General features: G+C 31.4%; 2 protein-coding genes across 3 annotated transcripts; one reads left to right on the top strand and one right to left on the bottom strand.

The window, feature by feature from the left end:
- The first annotated feature begins 1,096 nt into the window (after positions 1–1,096).
- LOC114282904 (auxin-responsive protein IAA16) lies at positions 1,097–7,641 on the top strand. The gene is made up of 5 exons (XM_028225675.2): positions 1,097–1,608; positions 2,685–2,926; positions 6,257–6,392; positions 7,094–7,155; positions 7,274–7,641. Exons 1-5 carry the CDS (start codon positions 1,394–1,396, stop codon positions 7,312–7,314), a joined length of 696 nt encoding a protein of 231 aa, XP_028081476.2. The 5' UTR covers positions 1,097–1,393; the 3' UTR covers positions 7,315–7,641.
- A 1,114-nt stretch (positions 7,642–8,755) lies between these two features.
- Positions 8,756–18,908, bottom strand: LOC114282903 (P-loop containing nucleoside triphosphate hydrolases superfamily protein). 2 transcript variants are annotated; one of them, XM_028225672.2, is made up of 13 exons: positions 17,233–18,869; positions 17,074–17,147; positions 16,694–16,821; positions 16,533–16,588; positions 15,982–16,059; positions 14,732–14,924; positions 13,944–13,974; positions 13,804–13,862; positions 13,567–13,640; positions 10,943–11,029; positions 9,610–9,671; positions 9,493–9,521; positions 8,756–9,356 (listed from the first exon to the last, which is right to left on the bottom strand). In XM_028225672.2, the coding sequence occupies exons 1-13, from the start codon at positions 17,292–17,294 to the stop codon at positions 9,270–9,272; spliced, it is 1,020 nt and encodes a 339-aa protein (XP_028081473.2). In that variant the 5' UTR covers positions 17,295–18,869; the 3' UTR covers positions 8,756–9,269. The 2 variants fall into 2 exon arrangements, with proteins under 2 accessions (XP_028081473.2, XP_028081474.2); XM_028225673.2 differs by lacking the exon at positions 17,074–17,147 and having other exon boundaries at positions 18,725–18,908.
- Positions 18,909–22,309: the final 3,401 nt, after the last annotated feature.

The following is a 22,309-nucleotide window of genomic DNA, read 5'->3' as shown; positions in this document are numbered from 1 at the left end:
GCGGAGCATACCTTCATGATGCATACTAGTCTATCTTTGTTTGGTAATCTCTCTTATCCTTGTTCGTATTAAAATGAGTGGGGGATTGTTGGTCCATTTAATATCTTTTATTTATTTATTGATATATCATGTTCATGAATGGAGTTTCATTACTTCGGTAACCTCTTATCTTGTTCATGAATGAAGTTTCATTACTTTGGTAACCTCTTATCTTGTTCATGAATGGAGAGTAATTAGAATTCATGAACTTGGTGGTGAGTTAGTTTTTGGAATTACTCTATTTTCTCTAATTTAATGATCATCTTTATTTTTTGTATAACTTATCGGTCCTAGTGGCCTATAAATAGTCCCTCTCATATAATCTTTTCTACACCAACACACACAAATTATTTTCTATACGAGAGAGATTACTAGCAAAGAAGGGTGTTTTTCTTGATGAAGGTTTGGGTTCACTATCTTGTGCAGAGTTGGCCTGAACCATATGACAAGTGGTCGGGCTGTTGTATCATGGAGGGGACAAGTCATAATTTTGTAACTGCTGCATCGGTATTTAAGTTCTTCCTACCGTAGTGGGCTTGATCTCCTTAAAGAAAACGAGATATCCGTGCCTCAGTCTGATCTATTTGTATCTCATTTTTTTTGCATCATTTATCAATAAAATATAATTTTTTCTAATATTTTCACCAATAATATTGAATATTCTTTATATCATAAAATCATAATACCAAGATTTTAAAAAAAAATCTCGGTCATAAAATTTATCATGTAATTATTTTTTTAAAATTAGACTGAATTATAATTTCTCTTTAAAATTTTGCTTCAAGACAAACGGAACAGTAGATGCCAAACTTCACTGCACGCACAATCATGGGAATGCTAACGTCAGAAAGCCGTGATATATCCAATCAAAATTCAAAAGTTACCTCACAATTTATCCATGTGTCAACACCTAATTTATCAAAAAAATTATTAAAAAAAAAAAAAATGATTTGGATCCCACAGGTGAGCACCCCACGACTCCCTTTGATCTGTGATTGGCTAATTTTTTTTTTTTTCTTTCTCCTCTAATTACCAATGTTCACGTGTGTGGAGGTGATAGGGATGGTGGGAAAAGAGGATCTCCATCACTTCCGAAAACGAAAACAAAAAAAAAAAAATGCAATGAAAAGCCATCCGTACCGATTGAGGCCAAACACACCCTTCTTTCCTTTCCAAGTCCCCTCTATTATTGCTATGTCTATAGCAATAACACAACTTTTACTTTCTCTCACAAGTCACAACCCAAGAAAACGGAGAACAACAAGCTCAACATCAAGCATAATAAGATAAAAGAAGCCAAGAGCTACAGGGAAAAAAAACAAATTGAGGGCATTGTTTGTTTCGAGGGAAAATCATGGAACGTGGCCGGAAAATGAAGAAAGAGAATGAAAATTTGAATTTTGAGGAGACCGAGTTGCGGCTAGGTTTACCGGGTGGTGGAAGAGGAGGTGAAGGAGATCATGTGGTGGTGATGAGTACTAATAATAATGGGAAGAGAGGGTTTGAGGAAGATATGGATTTGAAGCTCAACCTCTCATCCAAGGTGACTGCAAAGCCTCCTGCTGCCAAGTATGTGATCTATCTTTCTTCCTTGTCATAATTTTTTTTTCTTTTTCTTTTTTTAATTTATTGCATGTTCATGTGATGATTAGGGTTAGCTTTGTTGAGAAGGGCATTTTTGGTAATTCATGGTTTTATTATGTTGCTTCACTACTATGTATTAATAGTAGAAGTGTTGTACCTTTTGGTATTAGATTATAATTATTTTTAGATCATAGTGAAATGACGACTATAAATATATATAAATTTTTATTCTATATTGTATACTAGTGGATTTAAATTTTTATTTGATTTCTGTTTGTGTTACTTGTCTCATTTATCAAATTTAGGCCAATCAATTTTTAATAAGCTTAAATATATTTTTACTATTATAAAGTGAACACCTCTTATGGTGTCCTAAAGTTTTACTCTCCTCATGCCATGTGACAGTATTTTTTATTTTTTAAAAAAAAGTTAAATAAACAAAGAAATGGGCAATGGGTTTAAGTACGAGAACTCATACCACTTAAGCTAAGTACACATTATAATATTAATTTCATTATTATTTTTTATTATTCCTACTTATTTAAATTGCACACACATCGTGTGTGCCACCCACTAGTGTATATATATATATATAGAGAGAGAGAAAAAAAAAAAAGGGGGGGAGCTCACATTTCTTATAATTTTGATTGAGAATCATTATAAACAGCTCTTATTTTGAGGCTACCTCAGAGTTTAAATCCAATAATTAATTACTTATTATAGGTGGAACAAGAAATTACAAGGATTACTCGGACACTCACATGAGAAAAAGAAAAAAAAAAAAAGAAGATAAATGATGAATCTCACAAGAAGTATATCCCAACCCCTATCAATTCTGTACAAAAATAAATAAATAAACCCCATGTTCAATTATCTTCAATATTCATAAAATGATATAGGATTTTTTTTTTCAAATTCTGTTTTTCCGAGAAATAAATAAGATTTTGTTGACAAATGTTCTATGTTAACACAAGCTTAATTAACAAGTGCTCTTGCTGATTAAAGCCATGAAATAATCCAAATAATAATAATATTTGAATATTGGGAATATTATTTTTCAGGGCACAGGTTGTGGGTTGGCCACCGGTCCGATCATTCCGAAAGAATATCCTGGCCGTCCAAAAGAGCAGCAGCGTGGAGGTACATGATGAGGTTAGTGCAGGTGCAGGTACAGCAACAGCAGCGTTTGTGAAGGTTAGCATGGATGGTGCACCTTACCTACGTAAGGTGGACTTGAGGATGTACAACACTTATCAACACCTCTCTCATGCTTTGGCAAACATGTTTAGTTCCTTCACCATTGGTAAGTATATATATATATATATATCAAAGAATCCCCATTTACATTATGGGCCTGGCTCCTCTCTAGTTGCAGAAGAGGAGAGTTCAGCATTGGTGAGCCTTAGTTCTGGCTCATGTCGATAATTCAAACTGTTAATGTGTAGAATTTATTGAGTACATTATCTCTGCAAAAAATTACATTGATTGGATATTAATAACCATTTCATCCCAATTTACTTTGAAAATTATTTTGAAAATGCGATCTCATTAAATAGTTATCGATAGCCAATCAACATATTTTTTACAGGAATAATGTGCTCGACGAGTTCTACATATTGAACGGTTTGAATTATCAGCATGGGTCCGAATTAAGGCCCACCAATACTGAACTCTCCTCTGCACTGGAGAAGAGTCAGGTCCATACATTATAGACTCAACATAAATGTAATTATAAAATAATTTTTTTAAAAAATAATGCATTTCGTGTCATTTTGATTTCTAATATTTCAATGGAGAAATTGTGTTTCAATGAATCAGTGGAAAAATAATTTCATTTTTATGGTGATGCAAGTCTCCTCTGTGGATTGTGCAAATCATTTCTGTGTTTGGTTGAAATATTTTCCATGTGTCACAATTGCATCAAAAAATCTTCTATGTATAATGTAATTATTTTATGACTGTCTCATTGATTTATAATTTTCATGGTTTCAATTGTATTAATTTAGCCCTCAACTGATTCAATATGTGTTTAAATGGTATTTCATCCAAATTTTATAATGGAAACCTGGATTAAGTTAAAAAATTATTTAAAATGTCAAAAAGTCATCAAATTATATAAAAAAAAAATTAAAAATTTTCTTTTTTTCTCTATTTTTTGTATATCTTTTTATAAAAAATTAAAAATTACTTAAAATATATTAATTTTTTATCTCATATTTTAATTAAAAATTAAAAAATTATTAATATAATTTGTTATCAGCCTTTCAGTGTTGATAGTTTATTTAACGTTTAAAAAACTAGCCCAAATTCATGGAGCCCACTCACATCTCCATTATACAATCTTATTATTGCGCCAATGCCGACTAGCAATAATGTTTGTCACCATTAAAAGTGGTGCCGTAAAAGCTCCATTAAAAGCACTATTAATGATGTGATAGTAGACGGGACTAATTGTTTGTGTCTTGTTTTTTTTTTTTTTTATTTAAAGTACTTGCCAACTCATTAGTGGTGCTTTAGAGCACCACTTTTAGTGGGATGTATCATTATCGAAAATTATATTACTAATGATACATCCCACTAAAAGTAATGCTCTAAAGTACCACTAATGAGTTGGCAAGCACTTTAAATAATAATAATAATAAAAAAAAAAGACACAAGCAGTGAACTCCGTCCACTACCACATCACTAGTGGTGCTTTTAGAACACCACTTTTAGTGGTCTCAAGCATTATTGTATAATTTTTTATTATTTATTTTTTTATCATATTAATTTTTTAATTTTTATATAATTTTTTATAAAAAGTCAAATAATATACTTATTTAGATCATCACAAACACATTCTAAATAATTTTAAGAGAAGACTATGGTATATATCCTATCCCTCTAAGGGTGTGTACTGTATGTACTTTATAATTAAATAATAAAATAATATAATTTCATATTTTCTGAGTCATAACTAAAATAAATAAATAAATAAGTCATAACCAAACAAAATATGAGATATAACTAAAAATTTTATGAGTTTTAACTAAATAAAATTATAATTAAAAAATAAAATTAGTCATAATTATTTAAGAAAATGGCATAACTTAAAAATGTATATGGTAGAGGTGTGTATAGTAAAATTTCTCATCATTTTAACTGTTTTTTTTTTTTTTTTTTGGCTCAAATGTAAAACTAAGAACTTGTTTGATGGCGTTTATATATTTATATATATATTTTTTAATTATAAAATCTTAAAAATTTTAAATAAATTTTGTTTGATTTTTATTTTTATTTCTAAAAAATTGTAAATAATTTACAAAATTCTTATTTTCAAAGTGTTCATTCATTTCTGTCTCTGCCATCCCTCTAGCAACCACCCATCACTCATCAACACCACCGGCCACACCCATCTCCAACCACTATCACCAACGATTTTCACTGGCCATCACCTCTGACCACCATCTTCAGTGATCAACAATTACCTCCACTTACTAGCTCCCATGGCCGAAAAACATTTCTAGCCACTAGGTTAGCAATTATCTCTAACGATCAATAAACCACCTCTAGCCACTATCTTTTGTTATTGTTGGCACTTCGGCTGTTGTTGGCACTAACCTCTATCCAGCCCCTTCTCACTTGTTTTTAAAACAAATTTTTAAGGAAAAATATATGTATGTATTAAACGTATTGGTTAATTTTTATTTATATCCAAAATAAACATATATTTAGGGGTTGTTTTGGGTGTCTTAAATAAGTGTACTTTTTGTCTTTTTGGACTAAAAAGTTGAGAAAAAAAATATAGATGTTTGGGTTAATTTTTTGACTTTTTATGAAAAAATATGTATTAAAAAATTGTATAAATTAATGTATAGAAAAAGATTGTGATGGAAGTGATGGAATAGCTGTACGGTAACGGACAGTGGGTGCCAGTGGGGGAGGGGAGATGATTCCCTGGCTTTCAGGTAGTGAATTGAAGGTATTGTTAAGCCCATGAGGGCTTACCACGGGTCCGTTTTTGCTAATTGAAACCGTTCGATATGTAGAAATCGTCGAGTACTATATGTTATTAAAAAATCACGTTGATCGGATATTGATAACTATCTGATCGGATTAATTTTTGTTCAACCGTTAACTGTAACACTATCCATTTTATTAATTTTAACTGATTTGATCATATAGTTACCGATATCCGATCAATGTGATTTTTGGCAGATATGTAGTACTCGACGAGATCTACACATTCAACGGTTTAGATTATTAAAACGGGATCTGTGATGGCCCCCACGGGCCGAACAACACCATATTATGTGTACACCTAAATAAGTGCAATTTTTTTCCAACAATGCTCCGCCTACTCTGCCATTATGATTGTTTGAAAAGAAAGATTATGTAAAATTAATTTTTTAATATTTTTTTTGGGTGAATAGTGATAATTTTTTAACTTTTTGAGTAACTTATTGGTTTTTTAAATTTTTTTGGAATATCCAAGCCAGGCCTTAATATTTAATTTTTTTTTTAGTGTAAATGTTACCAAAAGACACTTAAGTGAAGAATTTTTATTTATTTATTTTAAAATTATGGTGATTATTCTTGACTTAAAAAAAAATTAATTAATTAATTGTTGCGGATGGTTGTTTTGTTGATGAAGGAAACTGTGGATCCCAAGGGATGAAAGATTTCATGAATGACAGAAGGCTGATAGATCTTTTGAGTGGTTCTGATTATGTCCCAACCTATGAAGACATTGATGGTGACTGGATGCTCCTTGGCGATGTCCCTTGGGAGTAATTTCCTTACATATTTTCACTAATAAATCAAAACAATCTAATTAATGATATCAAAGCAATTCAACAAATATTTATCTAAATCATAGAGTAAATACTATATTTAAACATGTATTTTGTTTTTAAAAAAAAAAATTATCTCTAAATATAAAGGTATTGGAGCCCACTCATAATTATTAATGTAGCTCCACTATCTGTCTATCTAATGATAATAAAATTTAGAGTAAATTATACTAGTAATTCCTATATTTTATTCCTTGTGTTATTTTGGTCCTACACTATTGATTGGCTTAATTTCGAATATTCATTTTAAATTTTATGTCAATTTGATCCAATTGATAATGTTGTTAGTGTTTTTTAAGAAAAATTGTCACTAAATTGGTAAAGATTAATTCACTGAGTTGAATAAGTTTTTATAATTTTGTTTTTATAGATATGACACATGACATTCATATGCATATTTTCTACAAAAAATGTTAAGAGTTGTAATCAATTAGACCAAATTGAGACAAAATTATAAATTCAGGTCAAAATCGAGCCAATGGAAATTGCAGGAACTAAAAAAACATAAAGACCAAAGTACAGGACTACTATTATCTTAAAAAAATGATAATAAAATCTGATAAAAATTCACCCATGTATATTATTTTCTCATATCATACACATTGTATATTAATTGCTTAATTTGTGATCTCAATCAGAATGTTCATGAATTCTTGCAAACGCCTGCGTATAATGAAAGGAACGGAGGCCAAAGGACTCGGTTAGTTCCATTGGATTAAAATTAGTAGTAGAAGTTAGCCTACATATTATAAGTTTATTTTGTGTATAGTTTAGTGAAAATTTATGTTATTAATGTGTATTAATAATTGGAATTTCAGCACCAAGGGCCATGGAAAAATGCAAGAACAAACTGAAGTAGGTAGTAATCACCACCAGCCTTCTCCCTTGATCTTCTTGAATCCATCGCGACAAAAGAAAAGAAAAAAAAGGCGACAATGAGCAAATGAGATGATTGACTAGGGCGATTGAGCGTGTATTATGGTTTGTATTAATGCAAAATATATATATATATATATAATTTGTGTATTAATTTTGAAAAAACAGTAAGTTCTCTTGTGTTCCAAGACTTTGCATTTGGCTTGCTAATTGAATTTAGTAGTACTAATTGCTTGCTTAATAATAATTGTAATAATAATGTACTTCTTGTTGATTGATGGCTAATTATTATATGCCTTTGTTCTTTCAATTATTTATTATTTATCTCCCTTTCTAGGATTCTTGTTTTATTTAGTGCAGATGAAAAATTTCTACTAAAGTAAGAAATGAATGAATATGTTTCATGAACTTGTACAAAGAGGGGGCAAGAACATGTGCATATGCCAACAGGGTACTTATTTATTTATTAATGCCCATCTGTTTGGTTGGTAGGTTGGTTTATTTTATAGACTTGTCCAAAATATTGCCATTGCCATGCATATTCACTCATCGTCCATGCTTTCTTCATATATATAAAATTACGAAAAGTTTGTTTTTTTATAGAATTTTTATATAAAATTTATGACTAGAACAATATGCCATTGTCATTTTTAAGAATTTAAGTCATTTTGATGGGCATTTTTCTTAAATTATAAATTAAAAAAAAAAATCAACACTTGTTATTCTTTATTTATTTTTTGTATAATTTTTCTGTAACAGATAACATTACTCATAAAGTTGTGTATGGTTGGATGTCTCCCGTCCACAAGTGAACAGGATTCATTAGTTCAGATCGGTGGATCCACCAAGGGTCTCGCTTTGGTATCTTAATATATTTAATTTCTAATTTCGTTTGTGTATATCAAAAAATAAATAAATTGATATGATAAGTTCATCATATTTCTTGTTAAAAAATAAATAATCTCTTTTAAAAATCATACTTATCCTCTAATATTTTTTAAGACAAATATAAAGAATTTATATGATTGAATTAATATAAATTTTTCTCATAAATGATTTAGAGATAGATGTCTAAAAATTTAATAGAATAGATAATCGAAACGGAACTTACAGTAAATGAGCTGCGCAAACTAAATATGTCCACAGACAATTCAATCTATTATATATTTATTTTATTATATAAAAGTCTACACTTCAATTAGCATACATGTTCAAGTTTTTTTTTTTTAATTTGAAATTAGAAATACATCGGATTTTGCACAAACAGCTAATATATATATATATATATGGTTTGTTATGTTTGCTGATGGACCATAACTGGCTGGCATATTTTGATGGTCATTGTCATGCAACATTTTATAAACAATTATTACACTATTCCATTTTGAAGTTGCACTATCTATGCCACTTTTGCAATAAGAAAGAAATATAAACGGTTTCAAATTCTTGATCAATAACTTACAATATATACATTAATGCTGTGTTTGGTTGGGGAATTTGGAGAGGGATTTGGAAAGAAAAATGGAAAAAATAGGTGAAATATGAATAAAACATACCTACATTTCACCTAGTTTCACACACCTTTTTCCTTTTCCTTTCTAAATCCATCTCCAAATCTCCTAACCAAATACAGCGTAAAACTATATAATGACAAAAGCAATCGTACTGTTTCCATTTGTATAACCAAAAATAAATAAATAAATTTACTACTTTTCATTATTAACTTTAGAAGAAACAAGATTCACTAACCCAGCAGTCGCTTCCTACTCTTCTTGTCCGAGTCACCTTAACTTAAACAAGTCAGTATCTGCATTTTTATTCAACTTGTTCATGGCTTCGCCATTAGACTGTCATTCATCATTTTGCTTCAAATGGTGAACACGATTGAACTGAACTTGTCAATTCCTTCTCTCTTCTAATTATAGATGGGATTCAACTTCAGAAATCAATTGACTTGATTAACAAATCCGCATTTTTCTTGGACTTGTCAATTAGCTCTGCATTAGGCCGGTCATTGTACTCTATCTGCATGATTAATTTGGTCATGTAAGTTTTAAAAAACCAAAAAACTTAGGGGTACATTAAGTAATGTGGAACCAGTAATAGACAAGAATCAATAAACCATCAATGGAAGTTATAAGCACCATGACATCAAGCTTACCCGCCATTTAGCAACATCTGGAGGTTTTCCTACAATAGACAGAAATAAAATCAACACACACTTTGTTTTCATCATGCATGTTAACAAGTGGTTGATTAACAATATACAAATGCATACCAGTCAATATATGTCTCTTTAAAACTCGTTGCATTGCTGTCTCAATATCAACCTCGATGAACCTTTGAAAGAAATCAGATTCCAAAAGACATTATCCCAAATAAGGCCCAAAATTCTGAATTTAATGTTGCCACAAAATAAAAGGAAAAATTATTTTTCCCAGCTTATTTAGGAAGATAGTAATTTACTATAGGCTTATGTTACAAGGGGTGAACATGCCGTCAAACAAAATATAATTTGTTTATAAAGTGCAACTCCATACAGATCTAAGTCAAGTCACCATGTTGACATAAATGCCAGAGTCCAAGCATCTCAACAAAACATACACTAGGAGCATTACCAAAGTTTTCCAAAAAACAAAGGGAACAGGAAGTGGAGACATCTTTGTTAGGCCATTACTCTTTAGAAATGTATTCCTCATTTTTATAACCATTATCAAATACACTATGAAATTGCAGATGAAGCAGATTACATACGAAGCTACCATTGTCAAAATCATATATTTATAGCAATTAACGTTAGTTTGAAAACTGTTACACCAGTTCAGGTGATCCGCCCTATAAACATTTATTAAGCTCTTTTTGGAACTTAGGAACAGGTAGAGGAAAAACAAAAATTATCAATGGCTTCTTTTCCATAACATTGATGAGGATTTTCCAATACCCAAATAGAAATAGGGTTCCAAACAAAGAAAGTTTATCTTGCTCGTTTTTATTAGCTTTTTCCTACTTGGGTACATATAAGCCTCACACGCCTTTAAAATGAAAAGTCATGAGCTAAATGTGTAGACAATCAAACATAAATAGACATCATAAATAATATCTAAGAGAAATGTATACTATCAAGATTGGTATCCCTATCGCTAAGGCTTCTGCAGGGAACCAATCTGTTCCATAAGTCGATCTCCTGCTAGGTTTTCCTGGGAGCAATGGTAGTTATTCAACACATTTTTTTAAAGGGGTACTTCCGTGTAGGTCCTAATAAGTGGACTTATTGTCTAATAGGTCCTATGGAAAAAATGTCATAAAAAAAAATCACTAATTGTAAGTTTTAGCGACAATTTATAAAAATTATGACAAAAAAAGTCGCTAATTGTCAATTTTTAGCAACATATATAAAAAAATTATCACAAAAAAATTTATTTTTAGCGACAATTTTACCAAGACTTATTTTCAATTAGACTTGATGGGAATTAAGTCTAACTATTAGGACCTATTGATAGTTTACCTTTTTTTTTTAAATTGTATTTTTAAAAGTAGTGATTCCACAAATCTTTCTAGCCTCAAATATTAAGTAAAGAAGTAAGAATAACATGGAAGAATCTATTGTTTACCACTTCTCATCAAAAACAGAAGATATCTCCCTCCACACCCCTTCTTCCAAGAGCAGATAATTACCTTCTACTACCACCACTTTGTGCCTGCAAAGAGGAGAACGGTGATGCATTATCAATGGTATAGAGATGGTTCAACTATTTGAAGTGCTACAATTATAATAACATAATCGTTCCCTCGAACATGGAATGAAACAAAATAAATGGACTAACAGGATATATATGCAAAAGAAACACTACAGTGCCCTTTGCTCGAGAATTTTAAAAAGCATTGAATGCTCAGGGTACTAATCTATGAAATCAATTTCCAAAATCATTATCTCAAACATTGCCAAAATAATAAAATATACAACAATAACTAGGACAACCAAAGGCCAGAAAAAATTTTGCATCGTCACAAAGCATGAATGAGAATTCCACTAAAATAATGGCCCCGTTTAGTGTAACTGTTAAAACAGCTTATAGATTATAACTTAACAGATTATAAATTATGATTTTAATCAGAAGTTGTTAATCTGTTTGGTGTAACTGTTAGATTATAGATTTAAGTTGCTGAGTAGTATTTGTTAAATAAGCTGTAAAATAGTTTTTTCAATTAATTTTTATTTTTTGTTTGTCTACATTTCTCATAAAAAATAATAATAATAATCTATAATCTATTTGGGTCTTTTTCTATTTAAAAATAAATAAAAAATAAATAAAATCCAAGAGTATAACTATAAATTAACATGTTCACAACAGAAACTGATAATCAGAAGCAATGAGTCAGCAACTTCTCAGAATCAGCTTTTTTGAGTTAAAATAAGCTATTAGAATCAGAAGCTGTTTGAAACAAGTTTAACCAAACAATCCAAACTAACTTTTTCAAGGCTAAAAGCTATAAATTAGCTTTGAAAAGTTAAAACAAACACCCCCAATATTAGCAAAGATCACAATCATGCATATAGCATTTTCTTTTTTTTTTTTCTTTTTTTTCTTTCTTTTTTTTTTCTTTTGGGACAAAAAACATATCACCGTGTTTTTTTTCAGTTTTTTAAAAACACTTTCTAGAAAATTCTATTTTCATGTTTTCCGTATTTTTTTTGTTTTTATTGAATTTTTTTAATATTTTAAGCAATTTTTTAAATTTTTAGACACATCTAACATAAATACACTTAAAAAGTATAATTTTCGTGAAAAAAAAATCTTTAAAAAATTTACTAAATACCAAAAATACAAAAAAAAAAAAATACAAAAATTCAGTATATTTTTGTGTATTTATTAATTTTTTAAAATATTTTTTTACAAATATTTTACTTTTTAGATACATCTAAATAAAGTACATCTAAAAAAGTAAAAAAAAAATGCTTAAAATTTTAAAAATATTCACTAAAAACAAAAAAAATACGAAAAATAAAAAATTCAATTTTCAGAAAATCGAATTCAGATAACTAAAACCAAACACACTGATTGGTTTTTCAGTTCCTTCTAGCAACAATTTAACCTTTGAATATCATAATCTGACTGGAATTTTATTCAACTTCCATTATGGATGCTACCCCAGGATAAACCTGTTGCCAAAATGTTGGTACAAACTACAAAGTTCATCTCTTAATTGTACTTTAATAATTTCATCAACTTTAGTTCAATACACAAGCAGAAATCTCACCAACTATTTAAATTTCAAGGCCCTACTTTCAAGTACATAGTTGGAGAAAGAAAAAAGGAGGGAAGGGGAGATTTCATTAATCAGTCGCTTCATGCGCTTAAATATTATGTTTGTCTTCATGAAAATATTCCACTGCTTATATTCCAATAAATTGAATCCAAATTTTTAAAATTTCTAGTACCTTTTGTTTCACCGACAATTTTGCAAAAACAAACTATTTTCTTTATTATGCTTTTCCTCTTTCGAGAAAGTAGTGCATAATATACTCAGAAGAGCTGAACTTGTTCCCAAAATGCATGGCAATCATTTAAAAATGGATATAGGCGGGGACTTGAACAAAAGAAAAATAAAGGAAGAAAAAAGTAAAGAAAACAACATAAAATAAAAAAAAAAGAAGTGGAAGAGGAAGAGGAAGATGAAAAATGGAAGAGTGACACTCATCATCGATCATCAGTGGTGTCAAAGTTCACGTTCCACAAGGATTAGAACATAAGAGTTATTATCAGGAGCCTTCTCACTTCTATACTAATTTCTATAGATATTTTGGGAAGTAAATGAAAGGAAAAATCACAAAATTTATATTCATCACTTTATATTCTTGATGACCGCACCACATATATCAGGGATAAGCATTGTGATTCCTGTTGCACCACGTCTGTTCATAGAAGTCCATGCCCTTAATGTTCACAATGTAGAATACTTACAACAAGGTTTTATACTACCTAAACCAATTCTAAGTTCAAACTGGTATCAACAGAATTTTTTATTTTTTTTAAGTCATTGATTTTGAACATGGAAAAAGGAACTGTTAAGTATACTGAGATCTACATCTTTCCCCCTCGAATTTAGCAGATCAAAAGCATTCACACAAATTTTTTCACAGGTTATCCATTCCTAGAAAATCAAAAGATATGAACAAGATTGTATAACCAAAAGAAGAAAAAAATTGTATATCCAAATGAAGAAAAATACTTACTGAAGGTTCACAAAAATATCATCTTCAACTGGATCTCCAACACCATGGTCAAATGAAGGAGCGTAAACTGATCCCTGAAAGAGAAATAACCATCAGAACTCAATATGAGGAAAGAAAGCATACATGCTATTCTTGCCTACAAGAAATAAATTCCAAAGTACTATAGAAGAGAGCCGTAAAAAAATTTCCATAAGTCTATGAACTAAATCTACAATTTCAACATAAATAGCTACTCACCTGATTCTTCAAAGTCTTGAGACATTTTAGCAGTAGTTCAGGATCAAATGTCCATGGAGCTGGTTAACCAATGGAACAAGCAACGATTTCAAACACTAACAAGATCTAAAACAAAAAATTACCAGACAAAGGAAGCTCACCTCCCCTTCTCGCATGAGCTTCCTCTGGATCCTGAATATGCAAAAACAAAATTCCAACAATAAGAAGTGTCTATGAAATTTCAGCACCAAAAGCCTGCTTTTTCTTGTCTGCGTGTGTATCTTTTGTGTGCATTCACATGTATGCACATATACCCAATATAGTAAGACATATCATAGTGGCACAGTTCTTTACATTGCAAAAGAAGCATTATACAATTCTTACCGTCTTTGTCTACATCACAAGCATTAACTAAGTAATAGAGTAAACAAATCAATGAACCAGAGTAGAGTATCATTCTGAAATGGCATAGCTTTTCCTATCATAGTGATATTAACCAAAATATAATGCTTGCTCAAGCTGATACTTGCTTTTGATGTTCTAAAGGAATTTGAACATCGGAATTCCTATGGCATTCACTATTTAATATATATATAAGATGTTATGAAAAAAACTAGATACATTTTACGAAAATCAAAGTTTTGACCTCCACTGAATCAGAATCTATTTTACAATGGAGTCACCTGGAAACCAACCATGAACAACAAAAAGTTATGATTTTAATATAGTTATATAAAATTTTAAAAATAAAAAAATAAAAAAAAGGATAACGAGTTTTGTTCAAACATGTTTCTCTATTGCCTGAAGTTCAGTCTCATCTTTTACTCTCTTTTTTTTCCAAATTTTGTTTAAAGTATTACTTTGGACCAAAGCTAGTGCCACACCCACCAGTAACAAAATTGCAGAAGAACAATGAACAGATAATAAAAATTAATCAAAGGAAGACAACCTCCATTGCATCCAACTGATGACGATAAAGGTGGAACCCATCCATTGGAAGGACTGTAGCCACTTCTGGGGGCTCAACTTGTGAATCAAAAGAACAAGATTTTTCATACCATAACTTGTTTACACGCCGAACTATTTCAAATGCAACAGTACTCTTTCCAGCACCAGGAGGACCAGCCAAACCCACAATATGCCTGCATGATACGACAGGATGATTATTTCATTAGAGAATAATTCACAAGATCTGATAATTGCTAAAATAAAAGAACAGAAAGGTTACTCTTTACAGTGATGCCAGTGAAAAACTTACACACATTTAGGGGTCGTTTGGTTTTTGAGTTGGGCTAAAAAATCACAAAAGGACAAAAAAAAAGCCAAAAAAGCCAAAAACCACAAAAGGACAAAAAAAATTTACCCAAAACAAAGCTAAAAAGCCAAACAAGAAAACCAAACAAACAAAAAAGGCCCAAGCTAAAAAAGTCAAAAAAATCAAAAAACCAACCAAAAAAGTCATTGCCAAACGACCACTTAGGTGTTATTGATTCTAAACTATTCATTTCTTGTGCAGTTTCTGGTCCCAGTAGTCCAAAGAGTACCATGCAGGTGGACAGATGGGGACCATGATTAGGAAAAGATAGGGAAATCTATCCGAAAATGTACAAGTTTACATGCAAGAAAAGTTACACTTGATGCATTCAAACACAGTCCTAAGAGTTTCATACAAATCTATATACTCAATAAACTGAGTATCTATCAGTTCCTCAAATCAAATTCTCTCTATGCATTCAAGTATAAGATAAGTAACTATTGAGGGTCACACAATATAACAGCCGTATAATATTTAAAGTCGACTTCGCAGAAATTCTTTTGAGTTCCTTGACATGAAGAAGGTTTCAAACGGGAAAGCAAACATTCGTGAAAAAAATCAATATATATAATTGCCATTTGCCAGTAAGATACTCAAAACAAAAACAGAAAGGGAAACTAAGGATCAGAGAAGCTAGATGACAATAAAGGGTTACAACAGGGGAGTAAGTTGTACAGATATTTCTAGCGCTCAAGGGAAGAAAAGTTGTTTAGTAAACATGGCCTTATAAAGAGCTAGATTCCAGGAAAGGAAAGAATGGTCGATCTCTAGGGTTGAGATAGATGCTGTTAAGTACTTCAGTATGTAAATGCCGAACAGAAACCTCAAGTCATAGAGAAATACCAGAAGATATTGTTTCCCTGATTCACGAAGCTACAACTTACTTGAAATTGGGATTTGATGCTGCTGCTGCTGTTGGAACAAGACGTTCAGCCAAAGCATTGTATATCTCATCCATACACCTTGAAAAGATAGAAACAAGAGCTATTATTAATAAATACAACATAGAATTAAATTAAATTAACAGACACAATGCATTCTAGATATAGTTACGAAAGTAAAGATGCATAAATCCTAGAAGTGGCCTCTACTCCAGCACAATTCCACCATTTTTATCAAATAATATGCAGAACAAAAAATTTACCTAAGAAGACATGACAACTTAGCAAATAAGCTGTTTCGAACACAAAAAGTATATCACTTAAATATCTGTAATAGGCCCTTGAGAGAAAAAATTAATGTTAAAAATATGACCCTCCAATTACTTGTCCCCTACACTGAAGCCAAAAGTTCATGTAAATACAACCGCAACTAGTTTTCAAATACTATTCATTGCAGTTATCTTTTTTATTGTAATCACAGATTATATGTGATACAAAATTTCTGCACCAATTAAATTCAATTTCATGTAATCTCATCTTGCAAAATGGCCTACCTGGCTTCTAACACAGGAACATCCTTCTTTTGGCTACGAACCACCGAAAAAGAATTCTGTGGGTTCAACACACAGAATGTGCTTACAAAGCATTTCAAAACATTATACATCAAAAATTATAAAAGAACAAGATATCCAATTTCAGTAATACAAAATTGAACCTGCAGACCCTTTTGAATTAGAGATCTAGTTCGACCCAATGCAGGTTGCTCAATGCTTTTAAATGGTGAAATGGAGACAGAAACCCGGTGCCAAATAGGAAGTTTTATCCTTCTGCGCAACAATGTCTCTGCAATTTAAAAACATGGATGATTTGAATACAGTAACCAGCCTTACCCAAAATATCTGCATGCATGATGTGTGCTAATAATATCTATTCAAATTTAAAGGTAGGCCAGAAACAAGGAACTAATAGAAACACATTGAGGAGCAGAAGGGCCATATGCAATCACTTGTGTTACTAAGCACATAATTCCTAATGATATATGCAAACACAGTCCCATTTGATAGCACTAATTGTGGGGAAGTGGTTTAGAAATACTCTTCCAATCCTGGGGGACGCTTGTGATCCTCAGGTAGCCACCTAAAAAAGAATTAACAATCCGGTCCGAAGTGCTGGAATTAGCACTCCGACGGGTAAGTCAGTCTCTGCTCTCTAAATTACTTGTATTTTAAATTAAGTGTAATAGTTCTCACGTACCTTTCTCTGACTGATGATCCCATATTTATAGTATTCTTTTTGGGCCTTAGGGCCAGGCCCATTCATGATCTTTACGCGTACTTATACTTGGCCTTTGCTATACTGGCTGTAGTGCTGGTTACTTTATTCGGCTCTTTGATTGACTAAGATCAAACCCGAATAGAAGCTACGTTCCGGACCGGACGGGTCTACTCGTCCCTATTGATCCAATTAAATTCGGCTCCCACACTAATAAATCAAATTATTTGGCTTGTCTGCTTAAAAAAATTAACTAATTTGGTTGCAACCTTAAATTATAATTTATTTTACGCTTATTTGGCCAAAACAAATGAAATTTTCTTAAGCTACAAATTATCTGTAGTTCTTTTGTCTTAATTATAACCTTTTGAGCCCTTCCGCATATTTGCACAACAAAAATGTTATGTGACAGTTTATTTAACCAACCAAATTCAATTTTTTCACAAATTATCAAAAAATGCACCAAACAAATTTACAACTTATTTTAATTTTTTTAAGTTAATAATTTAAAAAACTATAAAACTAACTTATAAGTGATATCAAACAACAACACATAATGGCTAAAGAAAAGATTATTTAGCACACATAGTAGTCCATTATTTAAAAATAATTAAATTGGCTTTGCTAACACAAAATGGCTAAAGAAGGATGCAATTTTTTATTTATTTTTATTTTTTTGCAAAAGGTGAATAGAAAACAAACGAACCAAAAAAATAAACAAAGGGCAAATTATACCAGTAGCCTTTATATTTTGGCTCTTCATCATTTTGGTCATGGTAGTTTCAATTGGTTTAATTTTGACCTGAATTTATGACTTTCTCTCAATTGGGTCCAATTCATTACCGCTGTTAACATTTTTAACAAAAATATGCTCATGAGCGGCATGTGTCATAATTTAGGAGAAAATTAACTCCTGTTTTCTGTCAAACACTCTTAACAATTTTATCAATCGGACTAAATTGACACAAAATTTAAAATCAATGGTCAAAATTGAGCCAGTTGAAAGCGTAGATATCAAAATGACACACAGGCACAACAATGTAGAAACTACCAATGTAATTTACCCCCCCAAAAAAAAAATACTATGCTGCATCAATATACTACCCTGTATACACTGTACAGCCAAGAAAATATCGTAACGAACTAAAGAAATTGTATGATGAAATTGATAAGGAATTAGGGTTTCTGAGGGAAAGAACATACAAAATAAAGAAAGAAAACATTCGGAATTTGAAGAATGTTAGTTCGTGGCGTGAAAACGAACAGAATTGTAAACAAAATCATCAATTGATTTCTGTTTCAATAGAGATTCGAGTAGGCATTGTGACCCCTAAAATCATCATCATCATAATAAAAGTTCAAAATCCTTTTATGAAGCTCACATCAGTCAGTCCGTTGGGTATCTACATATAGAGACACACGTATTATGAATAATAAAAAGTTACAGTATATATATCATCATCAATAAGGAGACCTGGTGAAGAAGAAGAAGAAGAAGCCCAGAATCCTCTTGAGCTTGTGGAAAACGAAGAAACCTCCATTGTTGAACCGCACAGAGAGTTCCGATTCTCAACGGACCGACGATTCTGCTACTGGTTAAGTGGTAAGCCAATTCGTTCAAACAAAAAAGTGGTAAGCCTAGTTAGACCATCTCCATCAGTTAACCAATCAAATTTAATTAAATTTAAAATTTGGTAAAAAATATATTTTTTTGAAACTCTAACGGTTTCGCCAAATTGATATCAAAATGAGAATTGAACAAAAAAATCATCAAATTGAAAACAGAATATAGGTTTCACCAAATTATTGTGCGTGACCGTTAGAGGAGACCAATCGGTCGATCGGTCCCCTTTTAAATAGGTAGGTTCAAACCGGTCAAAAAAAAGATTCAAACAAATAAAAAAATAAAAAATAAAAAATAAATATTGCCCTTACCGGTCGACCACCTCCCTCAATTCTGCTTTGATGCTCACCGTTGGAAGAAGAAGTATCAAATTGAGAAAACAACCTATTTTTTACTCAAATTTAATGAAAAAAGAAGTGAACGGTTAGAGATGCTCTTAGACCAGATAATGTTAGGTTAGGATATCAAATCTTTTACTCAATAAATAATTAAATATCTTATATAAGGGTTGGTTTTATAATTGGGGTTTTTTTTTTAAGGTCCCTAGTATTATGATTTTATAGCATAAAGGACATCAAATATTTTTATAATGTCTAAGGTCCCTAACAATATTTTCATAATGTCTAAGGTCCCTCAACCTTGATCCAGAGAAATTTCAGTCCAGAGAAATTTCAGTCCAGAGAAAATTGGTCTAGAGAAAATTAGTCCAGAGAAATTCTGGTTCAGAGAAAATTAGTCCAGAGAAAATTAGTCCAGAGAAATTCTGGTTCAGAGAAAATTAGTCCAGAGAAATTCTCTGAGTTGAAAATGTTAAGAATAGATTGATGACAATTCCGGGAAGGAAATGATCATGAAGGGCAAAGCTTGTGATTCAACATCAGAGGGTGGTTTGGAGATGCAACATGACATAGAGGTTGACGATGGAAATAAGATAAATGACAAACTCTATGTTGAAAAATCTTAATACCAGGGACCAATCCAGAGAAATTTTCAATCCAAGTCAGAGAATTTCTCTGGACCAACCCAGAGAAATTTCAGTTCAAACCAGAGAAAATTCAAATTTCTCTGGATTCATTTTAACAAATTTTCTCTAGATCACAACATCATTTTATGAAATCATTTTGACAAACCTTAGACCAATTTCTCTGAGTTCAAATTCAAATTCTTCCTCAAGAGAAATTCTTTGATAGCCTTTATCATCATCATCATCATCATCATCATCATCATCATCATCTTCTTCTTCCTACATCAAATAAGTAGTTATAGTAGCACCATGAAAGCCATATAAGCAAGAGCACTTTGATAGCATCAACACAAATACACAACATGACAAATGATTAACTAGAGATAGCATGAGGCAATAATAAAGCTTCCAGAGAAATTTGAACAATCCAAAGACCTACCAGAGAAATTTGAACAACCCAAAGACTTACCAGAGAAATTTGAACAATCAGAGAAATTTAAACAAACCAAAGACATACCAGAGAAATTTGAACAATCCAGATAAATTCTTTGGTCCAAACCATTGCAAGGTTTATGTTCTTAAATCTGTTGTTTAATTAATAGTTGGGGTTGATTTATTCAAATGGTTGTTGTTGTTGAAGGCAGAGAAAATGGTAAACAAATCAAAGAAAATTTTAAGTAAACCAGAGAGAATTTTTTTAGTTTGAAGAGAATTTCTCTGATTTGTACCAGAGAAATTCAAAGCTAGATGGTTGTTGTTGTTGTTGAAGGCAGGGAAAATGATAAGGAATTTCTCTGGATATCTACAAAGCTATGGCCTCATGGGAAGCCACTGATCTTTCTCTTATATTTGGATTTTTGATTTCTAAATTCTTACACTAACAAACACACTACAGACACAGACACATCCATTGGAAGAATGCAACATAATATTTTTATTAGATATATGCTCCAAATAATATACCAGGTAAATCTTAATTATTTAACTAGTTTTCAACTCGTTAGCCCAAATGCTTCCGGTGGTACTTCTTGTGAATTTTGTCAGTGAAACCGTTTTCAAACTAAATTAGCATTTTTATTCTAATTTCCCACAGAAGCCCCAAGGATCTTTTACTAGTGTAATCAAGGAAATTGAAGAAAAATGAAGAAACAAACCACAAGTACTGCACATGAGATTTACTTATTCACTGTTTGACCTCCGTCCACGGGAAAACTGACAAGAAAATTTCCAAATTTAATGGGAGATGTTGCAAGGAGATTAAAGCAATCAAACCACTTTAGTGGATAACATAACACCAATGGCCTATGAAACCCACGCACATCTTAAGTCAAAGTATATAATTACCCCCTTCATAAGTACTGTACAATTAATGAAGAACATAAAGCCAGTCATCGTCTTCTTCTTCGACGGCGGCGACGGCGATCGCGATCGGAGGTGGAGACTCGGAGGAGCCAGGAGAGGCGGGAAACGGTGTATCTGAAGGGAGTGGTGTTGTGAAGAGTGAAAATGCAGCAGTGTCGGCGACGCCGAGAGTGAGAGAGAGTTGATCAGAAGTTTACTGCTATGGTTGCGTGTGGTGTTGAGGTTGGTGTTGGGCTATGCTTCGCTGTGGTGCTATCTCGGTGCAAAGGGAGAGAGAGTTGTTTGTCCATAGCTTCTGATGGTAGCTCTTTGTTTAGATCGGGCACGGAAGAAGAGACAAAGAGGGGATATGTTTAGGGACCTTAGACATAAAAAAATAATTTTGTGGATCTCTTCCATTATCAAAAGTGGGAGAGGGACCCTAGACTAATTTTCCCTTTATAATTTTGTGGATTTTATGTGGACTGAAATAGTTAATTATTTATTTAGTAAAAAATTTAAAATTTATAGTGCTTTTTATTTGACCATCTCCGGTCTTTCCTTTTATGATTTTTATTGGTAGTTCGATTGTGAGTTTGTTTGAATTATCTGAATTTTATGTTGTTGACAATTTGGCTTAGTGATTTGGCAAAAAGGTGAGAGCAGTCAATAAAGATAATAGTTACGATAAATAAGTGTTGTACCAATCGTTCAAGTGATTATCTAGACGTTCGATCTCGAGTTTTGTACAAACTAAAATTTCAGCTACTACCACAAATTTTACTTTCCATTAAATTAGATGAAAATAATCATCTCTAATATTTTATTTTTAAAATTTTATTAAATTTAAATTTAATAAGAAAGTGCTAAATTAAATTTAAATTTAATAAAATAAATATTAAGAATTAAAGATTTAGGCGAAGTTTTTACATCACTTCCAATCCTTACTCTCATTTTCTCATTAAATTTGAGTGAGAAAGTTGATTAAAAGGTTTATCTATAATGAAGACTTCCATCCTAATTCTCTCTTTCTTTCTTTTTTTTCAATCATTTTAAAACCTAAAAACCTATTTTAATCATTTTTTTTTTTTTGGTTGGGGGGAATCATCTCCAACTATTTTTTTTTATAT

This window comes from Camellia sinensis, chromosome 12 (assembly GCF_055761805.1).
Source record: "Camellia sinensis isolate YWXY chromosome 12, ASM5576180v1, whole genome shotgun sequence".
NCBI classification, from domain to species: domain Eukaryota; kingdom Viridiplantae; phylum Streptophyta; class Magnoliopsida; order Ericales; family Theaceae; genus Camellia; species Camellia sinensis.
The sequence above is the reverse complement of the archived record's forward strand: the minus strand, read 5'-3'. Positions and strand labels throughout refer to the sequence as shown.

Bases quoted from the DNA above. Each gene is read 5' to 3' on its own strand.
- LOC114282903 (XM_028225672.2), bottom strand. From the start codon at position 17,294: ATGGGCCTGGCCCTAAGGCCCAAAAAGAATACTATAAATATGGGATCA. The intron at 13,975-14,731 runs GTTGTCTTCCTT...TTGCATATTCAG, and splicing joins ATCAGTTGGATGCAATGGAG to GATCCAGAGGAAGCTCATGC. The intron at 13,641-13,803 runs GTGAGTAGCTAT...TTTCTCTTTCAG, and splicing joins TCAAGACTTTGAAGAATCAG to GGATCAGTTTACGCTCCTTC.
- LOC114282904 (XM_028225675.2), top strand. From the start codon at position 1,394: ATGGAACGTGGCCGGAAAATGAAGAAAGAGAATGAAAATTTGAATTTT. The intron at 1,609-2,684 runs GTATGTGATCTA...ATTATTTTTCAG, and splicing joins GCAAAGCCTCCTGCTGCCAA to GGCACAGGTTGTGGGTTGGC. The intron at 6,393-7,093 runs GTAATTTCCTTA...GATCTCAATCAG, and splicing joins CTTGGCGATGTCCCTTGGGA to AATGTTCATGAATTCTTGCA.